This window comes from Aquarana catesbeiana, linkage group LG02, assembly GCF_042186555.1.
Source record: "Aquarana catesbeiana isolate 2022-GZ linkage group LG02, ASM4218655v1, whole genome shotgun sequence".
Classification (NCBI taxonomy): Eukaryota; Metazoa; Chordata; class Amphibia; order Anura; family Ranidae; genus Aquarana; species Aquarana catesbeiana.
In genome coordinates this window covers 351,963,572-351,989,583 of record NC_133325.1, presented here as the reverse complement: position 1 = coordinate 351,989,583, position 26,012 = coordinate 351,963,572, and the positions used below count along the sequence as shown (strand labels likewise).

The window sequence follows — 26,012 nt, the reverse complement described above, 5'->3', positions numbered from 1 at the left end:
CTGGCACCTCAGCAGCGTCTCCCCCGCTCCAGGAGCCCCAGAGCCCCAACGCACTCTGTGGGCTATCGTCAGGTGGCCGGTCGGGCTCGCACCGCACCCCTCAGGATCCAGTTCCCTGTGATCAGCTCTCGGCACCCTGCAGGGCGGTAGTTGCTGCTGAGGTATCTCTCCCCTCTCACAGTGCCGCACGGGTGGGGCTCGCCTATCCACACAGCGCAAGGTTTCCAGCTCCCTGGCAGGCCTCCGCCTGCTCCCTGGCTCTTCCTACAGCGTCTCTGCCTCCCCCTGCGCGGGCTTCGGTACCTGTGGGAGCGATGGCACGGCTTGTCTGCGAATGGATCCCAGCTCCCGGTCCCGCCTTGGCCCGCTTCCTGGCTCTTCTTCTGCTCCTGCTGCTTCCCATACCTCCCCAAGTGACCATGCCGCTGTTCCTTTGACAAGGCTCACTGATCACTTAAGGCAGGAGGCTCCAGCGCTGCTAGGTGAGTTTTCCGACTCTGCACTGCCACCTGCTGGCCACTACACGCAACAACAACCTGTTTTTCTTCCCTTAGATTTGAACTACTCCCGGCATTCTCTTCCCTCTGCACCTCCTCCCAGGATCAGCTGTCCGTCTCCCAGGCTTCAGCATCCGCATCCAGCTTCTCCTGCCAGCGACCACCTGCGGCAAAGGGCAGCACCTGATGGACCTCCGCTGGGTTCCCCTGCTCAGCCTCCATTGCGCGAGTATGACTGTGGGGTGGTTTGGGGTAGCGATTCTTGTACTATTTCTACAGATGACCGCATCCTTACTGCAGTGAAATCGGCATCGCTGCATCTGGGCGTTATGCCAGGTGTGGCGCCCTCATCGTCCCTGCGGTCTGGTTTTCACCTGGGTGGCCCCTATGGTCTGTTTCTCCAGTGGGATTGCACCTGGCACAGGACGTCAAAGAAAAAATTTGGCACCGTGAGTTCATTGATGTACTGACGCTGGTGCCTTTTGACAAGGAGACAGTGGATAAGTCTAGGCAGATGGATGTTAATGTTCAGGCTGAAAAGACGAAGCAGCTTCCTTGCACATTTGGGAACTGGCTGCAAGGTTTCTGCGCCTATGCAGGGGTGCTCTGTGAGAAATTTCAGGAGCTGAGCCCTTTTCTCTTTGGTTACATGGATCTCATTTGGGGGGCGTACAAAACGTATGGCGGGCAGTGCTGGTTCAATTATGACACCCAGTTTCGCCAGAGGATGGCTGCCCAGAAAGACCTGCATTTTGACTGCCAGGATGGGAGTCTGTGGCTGCTACTCATGTGCCCACATAGAGCGACCACCTTTCAGTCCCCTGCCGGTGTTCTTGCCGGAGCGTCGGCAGCATCCAAGAAAGGCATCTGCTGGAGGTTTAATGAAAGCCACTGTAAGTGGTACATCTCGGTTTAAGCACGAGTGTTCCACCTGCGGATGGGCTCACCCAGCGTATTTTCAGAAACCTAAAAAGAGCCCCAAACGACTAAACAGGGTTACAGAGCCGACCTTCCTATGTCGGAGGACGCCAGTGAACGTCCCAAGGATTATTTCGAAATTTATAGCTGCTTCCTGGTGGGTTTTGATTCAGTTCTCTGGGTTGCACTCGATTCTACACTACCTGGACGACTTTTTGTTTATAGGTCCAGCTGGTAGCGACGATTGCCTTCGCATGTTGTCTGCCTTTCAGCAGGTTTGTAGTGACTTGGGCATCCCACTGTCGATTGCTAAAACCGAGGGCCCTTCCCATGTTTTATCCTTTTTGGGCATTGAAATTGATTCAGTGGAGATGGTCTACCGGATAAATTGTCTAAGCTTCAGGCATTGGTGCGATTCGCCAGGGATGCCAGGAGGCTCCGGCTTCAGCAGCTTCAATCTCTGGCTTCCCATGGGTAGGGCCTTCTGCAGGAGACTATCGTGGGCCATGAAGGGCATAGCGGCATCTCATCATTACGAGCGGAGCAAAATATTACAGCGCACACATGCAAAAAAGACATTTACCTCCAGCAGGGCTAGTTTAAAACACCTAGACAATTTCAAAAAATATTATAAAAAATATGGGGATTTGGTCACACCATATTGCTATATGGTGCCAAGTCCACGACAAAGTACCCCATGATTAGTGGGTCCTACACTATCCATAGATTGGGAGATCCTACTTCTCTGAACCATGAGAGCATACACTCTTCTATATGGGAGAACTTTGAGGTCTCCACCCATGACACCCTTTAGGGCACACCCTAAAAGATGCATTAAAGCTGTGCCCCCCAAATATCTTGTTTGTCTATTGTAAGGATTCTGACCAAATCCCTTTGGGTGAGGAGCACCCCACTCTCTCATTAAGTACCTCTCCTCATTAGTGTCCACTTGTGTCATGGGTGGAGACCTCAAAGTTCTCCCATATAGAAGAGTGTATGCTCTCATGGTTCAGAGAAGTAGGATCTCCCAATCTATGGATAGTGTAGGACCCACTAATCATGGGGTACTTTGTCGCAGTAAGTGGGCTTAGCACCATATAGCAATATGGTGTGACAAATCCCCATATTTTTTGATAATATTTTTTGAAATTGTCTAGGTGTTTTAAACTAGCCCTGCTGGAGGTAAATGTCTTTTTTGCATGTATGCGCTGTAATATTTTGCTCTGCTGTATGGTCTTATGGCTGCACCAGCTTTAATGCATCTTTTAGGGTGTGCCCCCCAAATATCTTGTTTGTTTACCTCATCATTACGTACGCATAATGAAGCCTACGCATGATGATTTGGAAGTGTGGCTTTCCTTCCTGCAGACCTATAATGGTCACTCCTGGAGGAAGTGCCCAACACACAGTTGGAATTCTACACCGATGCATACGGCTCCTGGGGTTTCGGTGCCTTCTTCCAAGGTGCTTGGTTCGCTGAACCCTGGCCGGCCTCATGGGCCCAACTAGATTTGTTGCGGAACATGACATTTTGGAACTCTTTCCCGTTGTGGTTGCAGTGGAATTGTGGGGGGAGGAATTTCGGAACAGGTGTGTGATTTTTTTTTTGGATAGATAACATGAGTGTGGTTCAGGTTGTCAGTCCGCACGTTCTCCCCTATCGGCGTATTGGGACTGAATGGGTGTCTGTATAGCGGGGAGTTCCTCCTTTCCTCCCTACAGGACAGGTGCTTGGCTCTCTTCTCATACCTGGTCCACCTGCAAGAAAAGAAGGTCTCTGGTTCGTCGGTGGGTACTGCTCTCTCTGATCTCTCCTTTAGGTTTAGGCTGGGAAGACATCACCAGGGATTTTGTCGTTCGGAGGGTCCTGAAAGGATGGAGACGTCTGACTTGCTTCCCCAACTCTCGGCACCCAGTGTCGGTCCAAATTCTAACGAGTATTTTATCTGTTTTACCCAGGGTATGCTTTTCCTCCTACAAGGCCCTCCTTTTCCAGCTTGCCTTTTCCTGGGCATTCTTTGGCGCCTTCCGGATCAGCGAGTTGGTTTCCAAGGATAGACATTCCATTGGTGGCATTTTGGCCGAGAATGTACTTACCTCAGATTCTTTGTCTCTTTTCTTTTGCTCACTGCTAAAACTGACCTTTCCTCCAAAGGTAGGCGCGTAGTCCTCAAGGCCTGTGTGGGCCCCTTTTGCCCAGTTCTCTAATATTCTTCCTTTTCTGCTGTCTGCCCTCCTGCTTCCGTTTATCTGGTTCATGCGGATTCCTCCAATTTCAGCAGGTTTCAGTTCCTTTGGGTTTTCCGCCTTTGTCTTTCCCAGTTGGGCCTTCCTCCTGCGAATTTCCCCACGCACTCCTTTCGCATTGGCGCAGCCACTGCTGCTCATGGGATGGGTTTTTCAGACGAGGAACTGCAGTGCTTGGGTAGGTGGAATTCTTCTCGTTTTTCCCTGTATGTTCGTCCTCATCTTTTGTATTTATTTCAGGTTCCCCTTCAGTTTGGATTTGGATCATCGGCTATTCCTTTGTGTACTGGGTTGCCCGACGTGCATCTGACAGACGCTATGGGAGGAACCTTGGACTTCCTTTCGCAGTTGCCAGAATACGTTGGCGTGGCTTCCGTGGGCTTCTGTCTCGCACTGATGGTGGAGACAGGCCTCTTAGACTATATGGTTTGGTTATAGATGCTCACAGTGTAACCGTGACCGGCGGGGTATTTGTATTTTGAAGGTTGTTATACTAAGATTTTCAATAAAGCTGTGGCCTTGCCCTACTTCCAACTTAAAGTGGTCTATGTGTCTTTTTGGGGGGCAAGGTTTTGTTGTGGTTTAAATAAGTGGGGGTTAAGACAAGACTAAGCTTCTCAGCAATCATGAAGGCCCCTTGACCCGGCCAGCCCTTAGGAAAGGGAGCCTTGACTGCTGGATGCTTGGCAAACAAGCGGGGCGTCAACCTAATCAGGGAGTCGGAGTGGCTCCATTGGGATTGGCTACAATGGCACGAGGTGACTGGGTGGAGCCGGAACTCTAGAAAAGACTACGCGGAGGCACGTCGCACTACTTTCAAGAGAAGTTGACGTCATAAGAGTTGCCCACTCACCCGCCCGTTGTGTTTTTGTCACAGCTTCCTTGGCGGTTTTACCTTGCCAGCAATTGGTATTACTTTATGGGCTATGCCCTCAAGTTAATTTTGGGGGTTAGTTTAATTCCTGTCTCGCACTGATGGTGGAGACAGACCACTTAGAATATACGGTTTGGTTATAGATGCTTACTGTGTGACCGTGACTGGCATCGAATTTGTATTTTGAAGGTTGTTATACTAAGATGTTCAATAAAGCCGTGGCCTTGCCCTACTTCCAACTTAAAGTGGTATATGTGTCTTTTTGGGGGGCAAGGTTTTGTTGTGGTTTAAATAAGTGGGGGTTAAGACAAGACTAAGCTTCTCAGCAGTCATGACACTTTGGTCTGTACTAAGTTAATACACAGCATAGGACATGCATGTCAAAGTCCGGCGCGCGGGCCAATCGCGGCCCGCGTTCTGGTTTTGGAAGGCCCGCCTGGTCATTTTGACATGTATATCTTTTGTGGCCCCCAACGGATCCCCGAGTGCCGTGGCCACAAAAGATGTACATGCTGGCTGCCTTGGAGGGGACAGGGAGGAGGCAGGATGAGTGCCGTACAGGAGTATTTCCTGTTTACACGGCGACCTCTGTAAAAGGAACTACCGTCTCCTGCGCTGCCATTGGACGACTGTTTTGTCCATCACAGGAGGCGGGACTTTCTATTAAAGAGGCCGCCGATAAAACAGGAGTTTCTCCTGTATGTCTGTCAGTGCTCGTCCCGCCCCTTCCCTGTCTCCTCCAAGGCTGCAAATGTGCATGAAGATGTGCTGCATTCAGGACAAGGGGGTGCTGCATTCAGGACAATGGGGGTGCTGCATTCAGGACAATGGGGGTGCTGCATTCAGGACAATGGGGGTGCTGCATTCAGGACAATGGGGGTGCTGCATTCAGGGCAATGGAGTGCTGCATTCAGGACAACAGGGGTGCTGCATCCAGGACAAAGGGGTGCTGCATTCAGGACAAAGGGGGTGCTGCATTCAGAACAAAGTGGTGCTGCATTCAGGACAAAGGGGGTGCTGCATTCAGAACAAAGTGGGTGCTGCATTCAGGGCAAGGGGGGGTGCTGCATTCAGGGCAAGGGGGGGTGCTGCATTCAGGGCAAAGGAGGTGCTGCATTCAGGACAAGGGTGGGTGCTGCATTCAGGACAAAGGGGGTGCTGCATTTATGGCACTTCTGAGGCTGCATTGATGGGCACTGACCCTTATTTTGCTTCACAGTTCTTTATTTAAAATTTAAGATTTTTTCCTAAATCTTCCCTCTTAACGTGAAGGTGCGTGTTATACGCCAATAAATACGGTATATCGAAATAATATGCCCGAGCTCATCTCTTTACTCACACACAGCCACAAAGGCAAGAGAATTCTTGTTGGGCAGTGTATTAGTGCTCGGATGAACACACTTAGACCGAATTGTAATGGTTCACAGAATGTCAGGCAAAATGGTCGGCCCTCACGCATGTTCACTTCATCAAATATGGCCCTCTTTGAAAAAAGTTTGGACACCCCTGGCATAGGGTATAGAGTGCAGGGGTCAGGTCTATATTGTACACAACACAGAGAAAAGTTTGCAGTGGTCAGATCTATGGGGGAAAGAGGTCAGATAATACACAACTATAGAACATAGCATATTGCAAACAGTGATCATGGGGGGAATGCCCTAAATTAGTTGTCCCTGGGAATAAAAATTGGGATCAGTGGGAGAAAATCACTGGGAGCAAACAATTAGCGCATGTAGCACCTTAATGAGACAGATCAATTGTTAAACACAATGAAGGAGCTTATAAAACAGCTTTTGTTGCAAACACTAACCAACCATCTAACTGCCCGACAGGTGCGACAGCTGGCTGAAGCCCACCTGGCCTCCTTGAAGGGACAACAGCATATGAACCTGTTTTTAGAATAGCAGATACCGGCCCTGTCAGAGAGGCAAATGGAGGCATGGGGGTGATTTCTAAATATTAACAGCTGGTAGAGACCTGGCCGCCCCCCCCCCCCTTCACCCCTGTCCGAACGGCGTTGTCGGTTCCGGCGGTCTCAGCTCCCGGTCTCTCGTCCTTGGGCTCCAACGGAGGAGGGTGGAAACAGGGGGAGCGGTGCCCTGACTCCTTAGTTACAGCGGCCGCTGCAGACAGGATTTTGGACGGCTCCACTGAACCTCCGCAAACGGGGGAGAGGAGGGGAGAGGAGAGGAGACATGCACGGTCCATTACCCATCAGAACCTAATGGGACGGCTCGCCGGGATCGAGGGGGAGAGGAGGGATTGAGAGTAGCAGAGAGTGATAACCCGATACAGAACCTGATACAGAAGCTTGATGGTAAAGTCAAAGAAATCGCATGGAACAGGCGCATGCCCTATGAGAGAAGAAAGCGGGTAAGACTCTGGTTCTTTTAGCTGCCTGAAGATGGGTAAGTGATGCATTAAATCACTTGTTGCTAAAGTGCAAGGATACCTGCTCATATTGTGTCAGTTACTGCGACTTTCCACTTGCGACTATATCGCATCAAAGTAGCATCAAGTATAACATCATTCCCTACACTAATCTTGGTCTGCTGTTGTATTTAAGATGGCTAAGTGAGGCCTCGGACTATTTCCAACATTGCTAATCTGCCAAGCTGTATAGAAACATTGCCTTATATGTGTCTTTATATTGCCTTATTAGTATACGTGACTCTACCATAACAAGACTCCTCTCTCATATGAAACTATTTCATACTAATAAGCTGGTTTATATCGGTGCTGGGGGGTGGGTAAGGGACGCAAAGAAGTACTCTCAGTAGTGTCAATCTATATGGATACTGCACACTTCTGTTTGACCAGTACACCGCTGCACCTGCATATGCGACTTTGCTGCAACTTGAGATCACAAATACACAATATCTCACTATAACAATAGGCTGACTTATTCCTGTGTCGGAAGTTGGGTGTATGATATAGCGGACTAATCCCATTGATGTAAGCAGTATGGAAATAATCGCATTCTAGGGGACTGCCGTATTGATCCACATACAAAAGTGACTGTAGTATAATAATATATCGCTAAAATATAACACTATAAGTGGAGTAAATACTACGGTGCAACGAATTAAATATTTTGGGGGATCAAGGTAATCCCCAGTGCCATAGGGAAAGTCAGAAAACACACCACACATAATAGAGGAGGAACCACTAACCAGGTATAGGTAGAAAAAATGAGAGGAAGATCAACAAAAGGACCTGCAAATCCACCCAGAACAAGTGCAAGCCCGGGAACCATCAGAAAATATATGATGAATGAAAGTAACAAAGAAAGTAATTCAACAGGTGCAAAGAATAAAACGCCAGATCGAACGGCTAAAATGGGTACAAGAAAACAAATGGCGGAGATGGATTCAAGACCCCCCAGTAACGAGGTAGAAGTAGAAACTGCAGAAGAAATCCAGCAGGCAAACCAGCTCCCTACCAAGGGAGAAATCGCTGAAATGTTTGCAAAACTGGAGACCTCAATCAGAGGTGAGATCAGCGCTGTAAATGAGAACATGAGCCACCTATTAACCAGAGTGGAGGAAGTTGAAACAACAGTGGACAAACAAGGAGAAGAAATAAGAAACTTGAGACAGCAGATAGAAGTGCTGCAGAAGGAAGAGAGGTATATAAGGTACAAAATGGAAGACCAAGAAAATCGCAGCAGAAGAAAAAACCTCCGGATTAGAGGCCTCCCGGAAGCGCATGGTGAAAAAGAAAACCTACAGGAAAAAATGGAGGAAATTTTCAAAGATTTGAAGAGCCCTTGCAATATCAGCGGTAATTTAAACCTAGACAGAGTCCATCGAATTAGGAAACCAGCCGAAATTAGGGGAGACACTCCGCGGGATGTAATAGTGCGATTCCATAGCTTCCGGGACAAAGAACAGATTAGCATGAATTTAAGGAGAAACCCACAGGTGAAGTACGGTGAAACAAATTTACACATCTTCCAGGACCTAGCCGCAGAAACTCTAAGCAGAAGAAGAATTTTGAAGCCATTACTAGCTGCCTTAAAGGCGAACGAGGTCCAATACTCCTGGGGCTTCCCTGCCAATCTTACTGGACGTAAGGACAGCCGAAAGGCGGTGCTGAGATTTCCGGAGGAGACCCAGAATTTCTGCGATCGACTTGGAATCCCAGTAATGGAGATCCCGGGGTGGTGGGAGAAAAGCGGAAGTCAGGAACACTTAGGGGACCCTGTCACTTGGAGACCAATACTAATGACAAAAGAACACAGGGACTGAAAGAGGCCTCGAATGTTAAAAGTGATTGAAAATGGATTTGTCTTTCTCTCTCTCTCTCTCTTCCCTCTTTGTTTCTCTCTCTATACGATCTATTGTCGGTGGGGGCGGGGGGGGGGTGGAGGGTGTGTGGGAGGGATGGCTGGGATTACACCCAGGGGGAAGCTCTTGGCCAGGCTAGACCCTCCTCTGAGCTCAACCTCTGGGGAGTAAACCATGTGGCCAGGTGGAGTGGGTAGGCCAGGGTTTCTTTTTTCTTCATTCAGGGGGCTCATGTGGCACCCCAATACTCCCCCCAACTTGATGGGAAAGGGGAAAAGGCGAGGGACTGGGCGGGAGGGATTTGGGGGGAGGGAGGGGGGTGGGCAGGAGGAGGGGGGGGGATGGGGGGGGGAGGGTACACGGGTGGAGAGGGAGGAGGGGGGTTGAGGGAGGGGGGTTGAGGGAGGGGGGGTGGGGGGGTTAAGGGTAGGACGAGACCAATCCAATCCTTGGTGGATCCGACTATTCAGCCAGGAGGGGCTACGTAAAGGTGTAAATGGGGCTAAAATAACAGGATGGCTGGGATAAATATAGTCACATATAATGTGAGGGGCATCAACTCCCCCATAAAATGTGCGAACATAATGGGAGAATTGAGATCCCTGAAAGCAGAGGTGGTCCTTCAGGAGACCCACCTATACCTAGGCAAAAGCAAGAGAATAGCTACAAGCGAGTTTCCGTACTGGATCTATGGAGACTCCCCGATAAGAGGGGCAAAAGGAGTGGCGATTGGTTTTGCAAAGGGAGTTGGGTTCACAATAGAGGAGAGAGTAATTGACCCGGAGGGTCGCTTCTTGTTCATAAGAGGTAGCTTGAAAGGGATGGAATGTTCCCTGGCAAATATCTACTGCCCAAATAATAACCAAGCAAGGTTCCTAGTGGGAATCTTGGCAAAGTTTGAAACCTTTAAGAGAGGTAGGGCCATTATCGCAGGAGACTTCATTATATGTTTAGAGCCAGGTAAAGACAGTACGTCGCGTGCTCGGGGGTCCGAAGGCAAGTGGATGAAAAAACTCAGGAAAAAACTGCGTCATCAGCAGCTGGTAGATATATGGAGGATGCAACATCAGAACATAAGAGATTATACCTTCTATTCCCCCGTTCACGCGACATACTCTAGGCTGGACTTATTCTTCGTGGAGCATCGCTATGTGGAAGAGGTTGAGGGTACAAGCATAGGGCCAATGACGTTCTCGGACCACGCCCCGGTTAGCCTACAAATAAAATTAAGCAAGCATGAAACACGGAGCAGTAGCTGGATACTAAATGAGGACCTCCTACATGATGAAAAGATAGACAAACTTATTAAAGAAGAACTAGAATATTACTTTAAAGTTAATACCGCTGAGGAAACATCAGAAACTATGGTCTGGGAGGCCCATAAAGCCTATATCAGAGGGATCATGATTAAGGTGGGGGTAGAGAAAAAGAGAAGCCAGGGAGAGACCTTTCGCGTGCTTCAGGAGGAAATCATTAAATTAGAGCAACATCATAAGAAAAAGGGGGATAGCGAAACACTGGCAAAACTATTTAGGAGCAGGGAGGCTATACGGCAGTTAATTGAACAGGAAAATAGGAAGAAGTATAACCTTGTTAAAAAAGAAAGGTATGTAGGCAGTAACCGACCTGGTAGACTCCTGGCAAAGATATTAAGTAAAAAAAAAAATAACAAATATATCGACAAGATAAGATCTAGAACAAACGAGATCCAATATAGGGATCCAGATATTGCAAGGACGTTCCAAGAATTCTACAGTGAGCTTTATTCCATAAATAGAAATGTAACAACTAAAGAGAGGGAACAAAAACAAGCGAAGATCAAAAATTACCTAAGTGAAGTGGGAATGACTAAATTATCGGAAAATGAGCATACCACACTGGAGTCCCCTATTACAGAGATTGAAGTTAGAAAGGCAATTAGAGAAACACAAGTAGGTAAGAGCCCAGGACCGGATGGGTTGACAGTGCTTTATTATAAAAAATACCAAGACTATCTAATCCCTAAACTGTGTGCCTATATGAACGGCATAGGAGACAAGGGGGAAATGAGCAGAGAAGCACTGGCAGCCAATATTACGGTTATTCAAAAAGAGGATAAGGATGCGACAGTTTGTTCAAACTATAGGCCTATTTCCCTGCTAAATGTGGATACTAAATTATTCGCAAAAGTGATTGCGAGCAGAATGAAGCAGGTAATAGAGAAGATCATACATCCGGACCAGGTGGGGTTTATTAGAGGTAGACAGGGACAGGATAACAGCATCAAAACCCTCCTAGTAGCCCAGGAAATCAAAAAGAGCGGAGTCCCAGGTCTACTTCTATCCATAGACGCTGAAAAAGCGTTTGATAGAGTAGACTGGGACTTCATGATGAGTACGCTCGAGGAGGTAGGCTGTGGGGAGAGGATGTGTAAATGGATTAGGGCCTTATACTCAAGACCATCGGCAAGAGTGAAAATAAATGGGACCTTCTCGGACCCAATCGACATGTACAATGGTACAAGGCAGGGGTGTCCAATCTCCCCCATGCTCTTCCTGTTGACGTTAGAACCCCTTCTATTAAGGATAAGACAGAATAGGGATATTAGTGGGGTCGTAATAGGGAATATGGAATACAAACTGGCCGCCTTTGCAGATGACATCCTGCTGTATATAACCCAGCCAAGGATATCCCTACCAAATATCATGGCTAACCTAGTAGAATACGGAAAGTTATCAAATTTCAAAGTAAACCCAACTAAATCTGAAGCACTTGAGATAAACCACTTCAAGGAGAGTGACCACTCCTACCAAAAACACTTCCCCTTTGTGTGGGGAAAAAAGAACTGAATTATCTGGGGGTCAAAATCACTACATCAACCGAAACGCTATACCAAGCGAACTTTATAGCACTGTTAAACGAGGTAAAAGCTGAATTGAGTAGAATTCATCTGGGTCAACTATCCTGGGCGGGAAGAATCAACATATATAAAATGGTTATACTGCCGAAAATAACTTATAAAATGCAAATGATACCAATAACACTCCCACATGCATACCTCAGAAGGCTACACTTAATGTTTTCAAAATTTATTTGGAGGGGAAAGTCACCTAGATTAAAATTCTCACAATTGATTAATACTAAAGGTAAAGGGGGATGGGGAGCACCAGATATAAGGAAATATTACGAAGCTATCGCTATAGCCAGAGTGACTGAATGGGTCAAAAACATAGAAAAACAATGGGTAGTAATAGAAAATAAAATTAGTGACACTAAACTGGATAAGATTATATGGATTTCGCCTCAACAGAGAAAGTACAGCACTGAAACGCATGCAATCACTAAACACGCACTTAAGATATGGGACACCCTTCACAGAAAGGAACACTGGGAGTATAACTCACCCTTAATGCCACTTAAAGATTTAGAACAGTTTGCACCAGGGAAAGAGGAATGGTTTGGTAAATGGTTACTAGAAGAAAATATACAATTAAAAGACATAATGCATAGGGGTCGAATATGCTCATTCCAAGAGATGCAGGACAAAAGAGATATGTTAGTCATTAACCCCTGGCGCTATAGCCAATTAAAACACTATGTTGGTTCACTCCCACAGCCAATAAGATCGGTGGATAATTTAACACCACTAGAAAAATTATGCGTGGATAGAGAGGGGAGGGGGGGTTTCTCCCGGATATATAAAGTTCTAGTTGATTTAGAAAGGTTAGAAACCCCGGACTATATAGGGAAATGGGAAAAGGAGTTAGGGAGAAATCTTACAGATACAGAAGTCTCCCTGATCTTGAAAAGAGTCTCAGCCACTTCAGTTAATAGTAAACTCCTAGAATTAAATTTTAAATGCCTGACCAGAATGTACCTGACCCCCGATCGGGTGCATAAAATACATAGGGATAAGTCGCAATTTTGTTGGAGGGGCTGCTCAGAGATGGGGTCAATGGCCCATATCTGGTGGCTATGTCCGGAAATGAAAAGGTTTTGGGGCGAAGTAAGAAAATTTATCAAAGTGATAACAAACTTGGACGTCCCAAATGACCCTTGGATCTGTTTATTCCACATGAGTGATATGCCGACTAAAACATATCTCAGAACACTTTTGCCACATCTTATTGATGCAGCTAAGAGCTTAATCCCTAAGTATTGGCAAAGGAAAGAGAGGCCAAAGATGAGGGAATGGTTTAATAAAATTAATGAAATTCAGTGCTTGGAGTACCTAAGATTTAGCGAAGGGACAAAAATGGGGGCCTTTGAAACAAAATGGAAAGACTGGGAAAAATTTAAAGAATCTCCAAATGCGGTTGAGATGTGGTCTACATAAGTAGAGGAGTGCAGAGGACTGGATGGATATGGTCTCGGGGGGGGGGGGGGTGGGAGGGGGGGATGGGTAAAAGGGAAGCATTAGCTATCGTTGGGATAATTATGTATCCTCTTTTGGTTTGTAATATACTAAATTGGAGTACCAAGCAAATGTAAAGCCACGATGATGTGACGATAAGATGGGAAAGAAATTTGAATTTTAATATTTGAAAAATCTTTTCCCGGGAGAAACCTTCAAGCTGAAGTGGCAAAAAAAAAAAGAAAAAAAAAAAAAAAAAAACAGCTGGTAGAGAACCCTTTATGGAAATTGTCTGTGGAAGATGGTGTTAAAGCCTACCTTGCATCTTTGGGAGAGTCATGGAACCTGAGAAGAAGGAGCACTGGGTTGTGGTGTTAGTGTCCTTTTTAATTGGTAAGCTTCGAAAGACCTACTTTGACTTACAACCTCTCAGTGTCAAGGAGTATCCCAAACTTAGAGGTAAAATCCTAGCCAGGCTTAAGGTTACCATGGCTGTCTGAGTGCAGGGTATATGACTTGGGAATATGACCCTGGAAAGCCTAAAAAGGTCCCAGATGTATGATTTTATTTTGAGTGGGATGTTGACAACTCTACATCAGAGGTTTGTCATGCACTGTATTCAGCTAGACAGCAAACACTGTTTTAATTCAGGTGTGGGGGGGGGGCTTTGTACACAACATTAATGGCATAAGGCTAGGTTCACACTGCTGCGACCTATGATCCAACTTGTGAGGCCCCAAGTCAAATGACATGTCAAATATAATGTTTCCCTATGAGAGCTGTCTTAACTGATACTACATGTAGCGCTACCCCCGCAGGAGCCGCTGGTGAATATGAGTATCTCCCACCCTGCATAACCAGGCACATGAATTTTCCACTCACCCTGAGACAAGTGGCAGTCCTTGCAGCTTTTTTTTTTTTTTTTTTTAGGGGGATTAACTACTTCAATACCGGGCACTTTCACCCCTTCCTGCCCAGGACAATTTTTAGCTTTCAGTGCTGTCGCACTTTGAATGACAATTGCGCAGTCATGCAACACTGCACCCAAAATACATTTTTATAATTTTCTTCCCACAAATAGCGATTCCTTTTGGTGGTATTTGATCACCACTGGTGTTTTTATCTTTTGCTAAACAAACTAAAAAAAACTAAATTTTTGAAAAAAAAAAAGTTTTTCTTTGTTTTGGTTATAAAATTTTGTTTTCTTCTTCACTGATGGGCACTGATAAGGTGGCACTGATATGTAGAATTGATGGGCACTGATAGGTGGCTCTGATATGCGGCACTGATAGGCAGCACTGATGGCCACTGATAGATGGCACTGACAGGTGGCTGTGATGGACACTGACAGGCGGCTGTGATGGGCACTGACAGTCGGCACTGATAGGTGGTACTGACAGGTGGCATTTATAGGCAGCACTGATGAGGTACTGATGAGCTAATGAGGTATTGACAGGTGTTACTGCTGGGCATTGATTGGCACTGTGATGGGCACTGATTGGCACTGTGGTGGGTACTGATTGGCACTTTCATTGACATTGACAGCCATTATTGATGGGGCACTGATTGGCAGCTAATGGGCACTGATTAGAAGCTTATGGGCACATGTGATGGGGGCTATGCTGATAATCAATGTGCTCTCCCTGTCAGCGCAAACCGAGGAATGCCATTTAGCAGCACTTCCTGATTCATGCAATGTTTAGTTGTGATTGGTCACAGCTGATCACGTGGTAAGGAGCCTCCGTCAGAGGCTCCATACCACAATCAGATGCAGGGTGTCAGGCTGACACACAGCACCTCCGATTGCCGCGCTGCGTGCCCCCCGCTGGCGTGCGCCGGCATGTTATCTTGCTGGACGCCATATGACACCCAGTCAGGATAACAGAACCACCGCCCGGCCGTCATTCTGCTATAAGCTGGGCAGGAAGTGGTTAAACTTGGATGGGGTAAGGGTTCTTATGAGATGCCCATTTGATCGGCAAAGAAACTCTTCAGGGACTCAACTATATAAATCCAGTATATACACTTCTCCTCTTCTACTGTACCTCCAGCACAGACTTGCTTGTAGAACTACATCTCCCAGGACCAGCTAGCACTGACAGTTTAATCCAACACAATCTCAGTTAGATCCAAGCAAATGCCCTTTGCAGGCAGGGAGTGCGGGCCACTTTGGTTGTGTAGCAAAAATAGAGGTCTTTGGTGCTAAATGTTCTAATTCTGTGGCTACTGCTCCCAGTACCACCGCTTCAAGCACTGCCAGCCTGCCCCTTCACTAGCCCTCCTGGCTACTTCTCCGCAGTCCTCCCAGACTGACTCTGCATCCATCCCAAACTGCTTCCATTCAGTCCCATTAGGCATGGCTCTCAGTCCTTTGACTGCCACACGCACCAGGCCTCTTGGCTGTCTTCCTCCCTGGAGATTTGCCTAGCAGTGTCCTCTCTTTGCTCCCATGCCTCCTGGTCAGGATCCCTCCATGTCTCATGAGAAGGGGTCCCTTCCACACCCGAGCCCAGGCCTGAGTCCCCCCCCCTCCCCAGACTAGGGGGTTACTCTCAAAGGCCTCCAACAGTCTAACACTCCATCTTCCACCCGAACTTAACTGCCCCAGCTGGGCTGACCCTGAGTATTTGAGGAGGCCTGCCCCCTGCCAGCCCATCTGTTGGGGATTGGTCAGGGCCCTCAGAATATTCCAGCCAGTTCCTCCTATAACCCTCCCAACTGCTTCTGAAACATTCTCCAAGTTTCCAGCAAGCAGGGAGAAGTCACCAGAGATGCTGCTGCTGAGTCATCCAGTCTACATGAGTCACTCAAACCCTGACCCAGAAAAACACACAGGCTTGGCTGCCAGCCAAGAGCAATAATGATGCAAGAAAATGTAATTCTGTGCATCCAGCATCCACTTAGAAACTTTAAACACAAGTAAATGCGGCCAAACCCACTTTAAATAGGAATGTCAATGTGCAGGAAAAATGGATCCGGAGGTTGTTAAAGTGGTTGTAAAGGTAGAAGGTTTTTTTCATCTTCAATGATTCTATGCATGAAGATAAAAAAAAGTTCTGTGTGCAGCAGCCCTCCTTAGCCCCTCTAATACTTACCTGAGGTCCATCTATATCCAGGGATGTTGCAAGTGTGTCTCGGCTGCCTGAGACTCACCTCCTCATTGGCGGAGACAGCAGCACGGCGCCACTGACTTCTGCTGCTATCAAAGTCAGTCAGCCAATAAGGAGAGAAAGGGGCGGGGTCGGGCCGCAGCTCCGTGTCTGAATGGACACAGGGAGCTGTGGTTCAGCTTGGGTGCCCCCATAGCAAGCTGCTTGCTGTAGAGGAACTCAACAGGAGGGAGGGGCCAGGAGCACCGAAGAGGGACCCTAGAATAAGAGGATCTGGCTGCTCTGTGCAAAACCATTTCACAGGGCAGGTAAGTATAACATGTTTGTTATTTTCTAACAAAAAAAAAATAGACTTTAGTATTACTTTAAAACAATCCAGATGACTTTTGTGTTTAAAAAAAACTCAGGAGTGCCCATGTAAATGTAGTCTTACCTGTTCTGGGATTGGAACACTTTGCTAATTGTTCCTGAGAAAATTGAGTACTGTCCGTGATACTTTTTTTATTTGCACCAACATACAATTTTTCAGGACAAGCTTTTGGGGTATGTCCCCTTCTTCAAGGTCCAAGCAGTACTGATTCACAAATTTTTAAGCAGCATGTTAAAGAAGAAGAAAAAAAAAAAAAAAGGGAAAGCCAAACACATACAAATCAATGGTAATAAAGATAGCAGCAGAGTTTGTGAGATAAGACAGAGGGAGAGAGAGCTAAATTGTTCCTAAATGGGTTGATCAGATTTTTCCCACAGAATAGTAAATATCTGCTATGTAATGAAGTAGATTTTACAGTATATGGCAGAGCTGGAATGTAAGATTAAAAGGGTCATTTTTATGTACAGTAAAGTAAGAGAAAACTGGAAGCCTCTGACCTGGTGATTTAGTATTTCCTGTCTGTGGTATATACTTGTAACATATCCAAACCGAGTACTAATAAAGCTGCGAGTAGTGAGCACACAGATTACAATGCACATTATTTTTTGCTTTTTCGTGTAAATAATTCTCTGACTTACTACATGGATCTTCCATATTATCATGGAGGCATAAGTAAGCAAACTGGTGAAAATCTTCTGCTGCGTAAAGGAAAGAATGGAAGTTACCTGCTGAGGGACAGTGAATCGGTCTCTGGAGCCCTATGTCTCTGCATCTTGTAAGTTTATAGTTCCATGATGGGTCAATTGGGAGGTAGCATACAATAATTAGATCAGTATAATAAAACAAACAAAATATAACTGTTACTCTTATTTAACTATGCCATCTTTGTACACTGTAATATGTTATAAATTGCCCATGTGTAACCTAAACAGTAGTGGTGGTGTACTGCGCTTGCCATAGGAAAGTGTAAATATAGGGAATACTATGTGTTGGCTTTCTAGAACAATCAGTTCTCTTCATCAAGTATGATGTCATTACATGGCACAAATACAAAAAAAAATAAAAAAAAACATAGATGGTGAGACAAAGAAGCTATTTACAAATGCATATCAGATCCTCAGTAATCTGGCCAGTTAGGCATATGTAAAATGATGCCAGTTTATTCCCTGAAAAAATGTTTGTGGTGTCTCACCAACATAAAGTCTTGAGAGATAAAGATGTGCAAGTATGTAATTGGATCCACTACACCAAAAAACCTGCAATAAAATGTGCACCTAAAGCTGGCCATACACCTATAGATTATCTGCAGATTTTCTATGGTTAGATGGAAAAAGTGGAAGATTCCTCCATCCACACAGTTTAGCGAACATGGAGAAATCTGTTGCACTTTTTCCATCTAACCATAGAAAATCTGCAGATAATCTATAGGTGTATGGCCAGCTTTACTCTCTGTACCTACTCAGAGCGTGGTGCAGGCACATAGGTAGTGGTGTACATGTGTCTGCAAGGCTACCTTTGCAGGCTTAGATGTATTATTCCATTCAGATATTTGTTTTGCTTAAAAGACAGGAGGGTCGTGTTGAGTATATAGGTTGTCATCTTTGCATTGTACTGCATACTTTTGTATGATTTTGCTTACAAAAAATAAAAGGGTGATAAATGACCACCAAAGAGACATGGTTTTCTCATTTGGCTGGCCGATATTCTGTTCAAGGGAATGGAGGCTGTTTTTTAACCCTTTCATGACTAAGCCTATTTTTGAAATTTGGTGTTTACAAGTTAAAATCCGTATTTTTTGCTTGAAAATTACTTAGAACCCCCAAACATTATATATATTTTTTTAGCAGAGAATGTAGAGAATAAAATGGAGATTGTTGCAATATTTTATATCACACGGTATTTGTGCAGCAATGTTTTAAACGCAAATTTTTGGGAAAAGGGACACTTTCATGAATTTTAAAAAATCCAAACAGTAAAGTTACCCCAATTTTTTTGCATAATGTGAAAGATGATGTTACGCCGAGTAAATAGATACCAAACATGTCACGCTTTATAATTGCACGCACTCGTGGAATGGCGACAAATTACGGTACCTAAGAATTTCCATAGGCGACACTTTAAATTTTTTTTAAGGTTACCAGGTTAGAGTTACAGAGGAGGTCTAGTGCTAGAAATATTGCTCTCACTCTGACGATCGATGCGATACGTCACATGTGTGATTTGCACACCGTTTACATATGCAGGTGTGACTTCCGTATGCGTTTTCTTTGCTGCGCGAGCTCGCAGGGACGTAGATGCTTTAAAAAAAAAAATTTTTTCTTATTTATTTTAATTATATATTTATAAATTGTGTTTAAAAAAAAAAAATTTTGATGACTTTTATGGCTGTCACAAGCAATGTAAACATCCCTTGTGACAGTAATATGTGGTGACAGGTACTCTTTATGGAGGGATCGGGGGTCTAAAAGACCCCCGATTCCTCCTTTGCACTTCAAAGTATTCAGATCGCCGAAAACGACGATTCTGAATACTGTGTATTTTTTTTAAATAGCCGCCATTGGCAGCCGAGTAAATGGGAAGTGACGTCATTACAATGAGAAGGCTGGAACGAAGCCACCCACAGCTTCGTTCCAGCCCGCCCCCGGCCGCCGGAGGCAGCCGATTGGTCACCGGGCCTCCCAATCGAACGGGAGGCCCGGTAAGAGCGGCGGGAGGGGGGACGTCCCCTCCCGCTCCTCCAGTATAACAGCCGAGCGGCTTTTAGCCGCATCGGTTGTTATATTCGGATAGCCGATCGCTGGCTCTAAACAACGGTACCGGGATGATGCCTGCAGCTGCGGGCATCATCCCGGTATAACCCCCGAAAGCCGAGTAAGCACATCTGCGTACGCTCAGCGGGAAGGGGTTAATCTGACATTGCGCTACACTTACATTGTAGCCACGTTGGATAAACTCCTGAGGTTTAATAGGAATTTATACCCATATGTGGTGTCAGAAAAATGAATTTTTGTGTAGAGTTTCAGGTTTATTGAATGTTATTGTAGTCCTTGAGAGATTTAAAAAGCATCTTTTCATTTGCAGTCCAGATAACCAAAATGTTATCAATATATCAAAGGTATATCATGGGTTTGGTGGTGCTAAGTTGATAAGTACACCCTATCCATGTTCACCAGAGAAAAAAAGTTTTTGCATAATGTGGCACAAACTGTTGCTGTTCCCATTTGCTGCATACAAAACAGTTGTACATTAGGATGTATTGTATTTATTTAAGCGTGACTATTTCTGCAAAATTTTTTTGTTCCTCCAAATACATTCCACTGTTGCATTCTTGGGAAGCATGTAGAAGCATCCCTCTTTGGGATCTTCAGGGTACTCCATACATTTGTGTTATTATACAGGATTTGTATAGCACCAACAGTTTGTGCAGCATTTAATCATAGACAAAACAATAGACACTTGGCATGTGAATATAAAATGGGAATACAATCAGGACCGTTTTTAAGACAGGGCAAAAGTGGCAGCTGCTCTGGGCCCCATCATTGTTGTGGGGCCCAAAGCAGCTGCCTCATACTTGCCAACTATCCCAGTTTAAATTCCCTTATCCCTTGAAGCTTTAGTCCCGTGCTGTGTCCTGATATCTCAGTGTAAAGTTCTGTTGCTGCTGCCCAGCTCTGCCCTATTGCCATGTAGAGATGACTCACCTGCAGACCGTGTGTTTACATGTAAATAACCTGCATTGATATGTAAATAGTGGCGGCATTAATATGTAAATAGTCGCGGACTGAGGTCTTGATATGTAAGTAGAGGCGGCATTCATATGCATATCATGTCCCCCTGAGGTTATATCTACCATCACTTCTGCTTACTTACTTACTTCTGCATCACTTCTGACAATTGCGCGGTCATGCAACACTGCACCCAAACTAAATTTTTATAATTTTCTTCCCACAAATAGAGCTTTCTTTTGGTGGTATTTGATCACCACTGGGGTTTTTATTTTTTGCTAAACAAACTAAAAAAGACCGAAATTCTTGAAAAAAAAAAAAAACGTTTTTCTTTGTTTCGGTTATAAAATTTTGTTTTATCCTTCACTGACGGGCACTGATGAGGCGGCATTGATAGGCACTTATGAGGTGGCACTGATATGTAGAATTGATGGGCACTGATATGCAGCACTGATGGACACCAATAAGTAGCACTGATAAGCACTGATAGGCAGCACTGATAGGTGGCACTGACAGGCACTGACAGGTGGCACTGATGGGCAGCACTTATGATGAGTTACTGATGAGGTACTGACAGGTGTTACTACTGGGCATTGATTGGCACTGTGATGGGCACTGATAGCCATTATTGATGAGCACTGAATGGAAGCTGATGGGCACGTGATGAGGGCTGTGCTGATAATCAATGTGCTCCCCTGTCAGTGCAAACCGAGGAATGCCATTTACCGGCACTTCCTGGTTCACGCGATGATCAGTTGTGATTGGTCACAGCTCATCACGTGGTAAGGAGCCTCCATCAGAGGCTCCTTATTACGATCTGAGATGTAGTGTGTCAGACTGACACACAGCACCTCCGATTGCTGTGCTGCGTGCCCCCCCAAGGGCACACGCCGGCATGTTATCTTGCTGGACGTCATATGACACCCAGTCAGGATAACAGAACCACTTGGATGGGGTAAGGGTTCTCATAAGATGATCATTTGATCGGCAAAGAAACTCTTCAGGGACTCAACTATATACATCCAGTATATACACTTCTCTTCTACTGTACCTCCAGCACAGACTTGCTTGTAGAACTACATCTCCCAGGACCAGCTAGCACTAACAGTTTGATCCAACACAATCTCAGTTAGATCCAAGCAAATGCCCTTTGCAGGCAGGGACCGCGGGCCCCTTTGGTTGTGTAGCAAAAATAGAGGTCTTTGGTGCTAGCAGTTTTAATCCTGTGGCTACTGCTCCCAGTACCACCGCTTCAGGCACTGTCAGCCTGCCCCTTCACTAGCCCTCCTGGCTACTTCTCCGCAGTCCTCCCAGACTGACTCTGCATCCATCCCAAACTGCTTCCATTCAGTCCTTTGACTGCCACACTCACCAGCCCTCTTGGCTGTCTTCCTCCCTGGAGATTTGCCTGGCAGTGTCCTCCTGCTGTCCTCTCTTTGCTCCCATGCCTCCTGGTCAGGATCCCTCTGTGTGTCATGAGAAGGGGTCCCTTCCTCACCTGAGCTCAGGCCTGAGTTCACCCCCCCCCCCCCCCAGACTAGGGGGTTACTCTCAAAGGCCTCCAACAGCCCAACATTCCATCTTCCACCCGAACTTCACTGCCCCAGCTGGGCTGAGCCTGAGTATTTGAGGAGGCCTGCCCCCTGCCAACCCATCTGTTGGGGATTGGTCAGGGCCCTCAGAATGTTCCAGCCAGCTCCTCCTATACCCCTCCCAACTGCTTCTGAAACATTCTGAAGTTTCCAGCAAGCAGGGAGAGGTCACCAGAGATGCTGCTGCTGAGTCATCCAGTCTACATGAGTCACTCAAACCCTGACCCAGAAAAACACACAGGCTTGGCTGCCAGCCAAGAGTAATAATGATGCAAGAAAATGTAATTCTGTGCATCCAGCATCCACTTAGAAACTTTAAACACACGTAAATGCGGCCAAACCCACTTTAAATAGGAATGTCAATGTGCAGGAAAAAGGGATACGGAGGTTGTTAAAGTGGTTGTAAAGGTAGAAGGGTTTTTTTTATCTTCAATGATTCTATGCATGAAGATAAAAAAAAAAACATCTGTGTACAGCAGCCCCCCTCAGCCCCTCTAATACTTACCTGAGGACCATCTAGATCCAGCGATGTTGCAGGAGTGTCTTGGCTGCCTGAGAGTCACCTCCTCATTGGCTGAGACAGCAGCACGGTGTCACTGGCTTCTGCTGCTGTCAAAGTCAGTCAGCCAATAAGGAGAGAAATTGGCGGGGTCGGGCCGCAGATCCGTGTCTGAATGGACACAGGGAGCTGTGGCTCGGCTTGGGTGCCCCCATAACAAGCTGCTTGCTGTGGAGGCACTCAACAGGAGGGAGGGGCCAGAAGCACTAAAGAGGGACCCTAGAATAAGAGGATCTGGGCTGCTCTGTGCAAAACCATTTCACAGGGCAGGTAAGTATAACATGTTTGTTATTTTATAATAAAACAAATGAGACTTTAGTATCACTTTAAAACAATCCAGATGACTTCTTTTTTAAAAAGTAAGAAAGAAGAAGGAGGACAACAGAGGAGTGCTCATGTAAATGTAGTCTTACCTGTTTTGGGATTGGAACACTGCTAATTGTTCCTAAATGGCTTGATCATATTTTTCCCACAGAATAGTAAATATCTTCTATGTAATAAAGTAGATTTTACAGTATATGGCAGAGCTGGAATGTAAGATTAAAAGGGTCATTTTTATGTACAGTAAAGTAAGAGAAAACTGGAAGCCTCTGACCTGGTGATTTAGTATTTCCTGTCTGTGGTATATACTTGTAACATATCCAAACCGAGTACTAATAAAGCTGCGAGTAGTGAGCACACAGATTACAATGCACATTATTTTTGCTTTTTCGTGTAAATAATTCTCTGACTTACTACATGGGTCTTCCATATTATCATGGAGGCATAAGTAAGCAAACTGCTGAAAATCTTCTGCTGCGTAAAGGAAAGAATGGAAGTTACCTGCTGAGGGACAGTGAATCGGTCTCTGGAGCCCTATGTCTCTGCATCTTGTAAGTTTATAGTTCCATGATGGGTCAATTGGGAGGTAGCATACAATAATTAAATCAGTATAATAAAACATAAACAAAACATAACTGTTACTCTTATTTAACTATGCCATCTTTGTACACTAATACATTATAAATTGCCCATGTGTAACCTAAACAGTAAAGTGGTGTACTGCGCTTGCCATAGGAAAGTGTAAATATAGGCAATACTATGTGTTGGCTTTCTAGAACAATCAGTTCTCTTCATCGGGTATGATGTTATTACATGGCTCAAAAACGAAAAAAAAAAACCATAGATGGTGAGACAAAGAAGCTATTTACAAATGCATATCAGATCCTTAGGAATGTGGCCAGTGAGGAATATGTAAAATGATGCCAGTTTATTCCCTGAAAAAATGTTTGTGGTGTCTCACCAACATAAAGTCTTGAGAGATAAAGATGTGCAAGTATGTAATTGGATCCGCTACACCAAAAAACCTGCAATAAAATGTGCACTTTACTCTCTGTACCTACTCAGAGCGTGGTGCAGGCACATAGGTAGTGGTATACATGTGTCTGCAGGTTTTAGGCTACCTTTGCAGGCTTAGATGTATTCCATTCAGATATTTGTTTTGCCTGAAAGACAGGAGGGTCGTGTTGAGTATATAGGTTGTCATCTTTGCATTGTACTGCATACTTTTGTATGATTTTGCTTACAAAAAATAAAAGGGTGATAAATGACCACCAAAGAGACATGATTTTCTCATTTGGCTGTCTGATATTCTGTTCAAGGGAATGGAGGCTGTTTTTTAATCTGACATTACGCTGCACTTACAATGTGATAAATATAGAAGTTGGTGCTGCGCTGTTCTTAACAGGATGAGAAAATATACTGCTAAAGGTAGCAGTACAAATAAAACAGTGAATAATGTAAATATACAAAATAATCTAAATCGGAAAAAGTATATAAAAAATATAAAATCACTATTAAAAAGCTTCTATAAACAATAAGTGCAATGTGGTGTATCACAGTAATGGGTGATAATGACAAAGTGCAGAGTGCAAAAATAAATCAATAGTAACATTGAAACAGATGTAATAAATATCTAACTGGAATGGGTAAGGTAAGTAAACAGTCACTATAAACCTCAATGAACTGTGCAAGTAGGCAAAAAAAAAAGTGTAAAAACAGCAATAATAAACTTAATGTGCACAGTGCAATAAATATGTGCAAAAAATGCAAAAACGGTGTGTAGCGAACATATAACCAAAAAACAGTGTCCACTGCAGAGACTGGTGAAAGTCCAAACAAATCGACGGTGTGCAAGGTATAATAGGACTGGGTGTGTAGTCCAATGCGATTAAATCCTCTTTCTGTGGCTGAGCATTACAATGTGCAAAGTAGTGCAGTAGTGTGCTGAAAAAAGGGGGGTGATCTCCTCTTCGTGCACAGGACACACACTGATGAGAAATGGCCTCTTACCTTGCGGTAAAGAGGTAACCGCATCTAATCGCTGGTAATGGCTGCCTCTTCCTTATGTTCCTGGCTGCCTCTCCCTTATGTTCCTGGACTGGATGGAATTCTTAGTAGGTCTTTGTGTCTCAGCGGAAGCAGGAGGGGGGGTAAAGGAAAAAAGGGGCCAGATAGTGTAGTAATTCCAATCAGAAGTTGGTGTTTATTAAACAGCATTGAGGGTACTCACATAACTTACACGTCAAAACAAACAATACACTTATCTCCTACGAGCGGCGAGCTTGTTTGCATACATCAGTCTGGAGTGCCTATCCCGTCCCTACGCATAATGTCACGGTCACATGGCTTCATCAGGATCCCCATTTGCTGCATACAAAACAGTTGTGACTATTTCTGCAAAAATGTTTTGTTCCTCCAAATACATTTGGCATTCCGCTATTGCATTCTCGTGAGAAAAGGGGGGAGCATGTAGAAGCATCCCTCCTTGGGATCTTCAAGGTACTCCATACATTTGTGTTATTATTATACAGGATTTGTATAGCACCAACAGTTTGCGCAGCATTTAGTCATAGACAGAACAATAGATACTTAGCGTGTGAATATAAAATGGGAATGGCTGCCCTGGGCCCTATCATTGTTGTGGGGCCCAAAGCAGCTGCCTCATACTTGCCAACTATCCCAGTTTAAATTCCCTTATCCCTTGAAGCTTTAGTCCCGTGCTGTGTCCTGATATCTCAGTGTAAAGTTCTGTTGCTGCTGTCCAGCTCTGCCCTATTGCCATGTACAGATGACTCACCTGCAGACCCTGTGTTTACATGTAAATAACCTGCATTGATATGCAAATAGCGGCTGCATTAATAAGTAAATAGCCGCGGACTGCGGCCTTGATATGTAAATAGAGGCGTCATTCATATGTATATCATGTCCCCCTGTGGTTTTATCTACCATCACTTCTGCTTAATGCTGCCCACTGGGGAGATCAAGGGGCATGCTTGAAAGATCTGCCCACCACTATAGTCATTAAGCCCAACATCAGCCTGTTCTGCAAAGGTAAGCAAATTGGAGGTGGAACCCTACTTCAAAAGAAAATTTTTTTGCATGTGAATACGCACATCTCAGCCGATGCATGAGGGTGTCATTAACAATTAGTGGCACTTCGGGCAGCATGTTTCTGTG

General features: G+C 45.2%; 1 protein-coding gene across 2 annotated transcripts in view; it reads left to right on the top strand.

The window, feature by feature from the left end:
- Positions 1 to 16,364: 16,364 nt before the first annotated feature.
- SH2D1B (SH2 domain containing 1B) overlaps positions 16,365 to 26,012 on the top strand; it is a 50,105-nt gene continuing 40,457 nt past the window's right edge. Inside the window, exon 1 of one of the 2 annotated variants that reach the window (XM_073614980.1) lies at positions 16,365 to 17,413. In XM_073614980.1, coding sequence (XP_073471081.1) covers positions 17,280 to 17,413 — 134 coding nt within the window. In that variant the 5' untranslated portion in view covers positions 16,365 to 17,279. Of the gene's footprint in view, positions 17,414 to 23,175; positions 23,387 to 26,012 lie in introns of those variants that run through there. The other variant, XM_073614979.1, reaches the window with a different exon arrangement.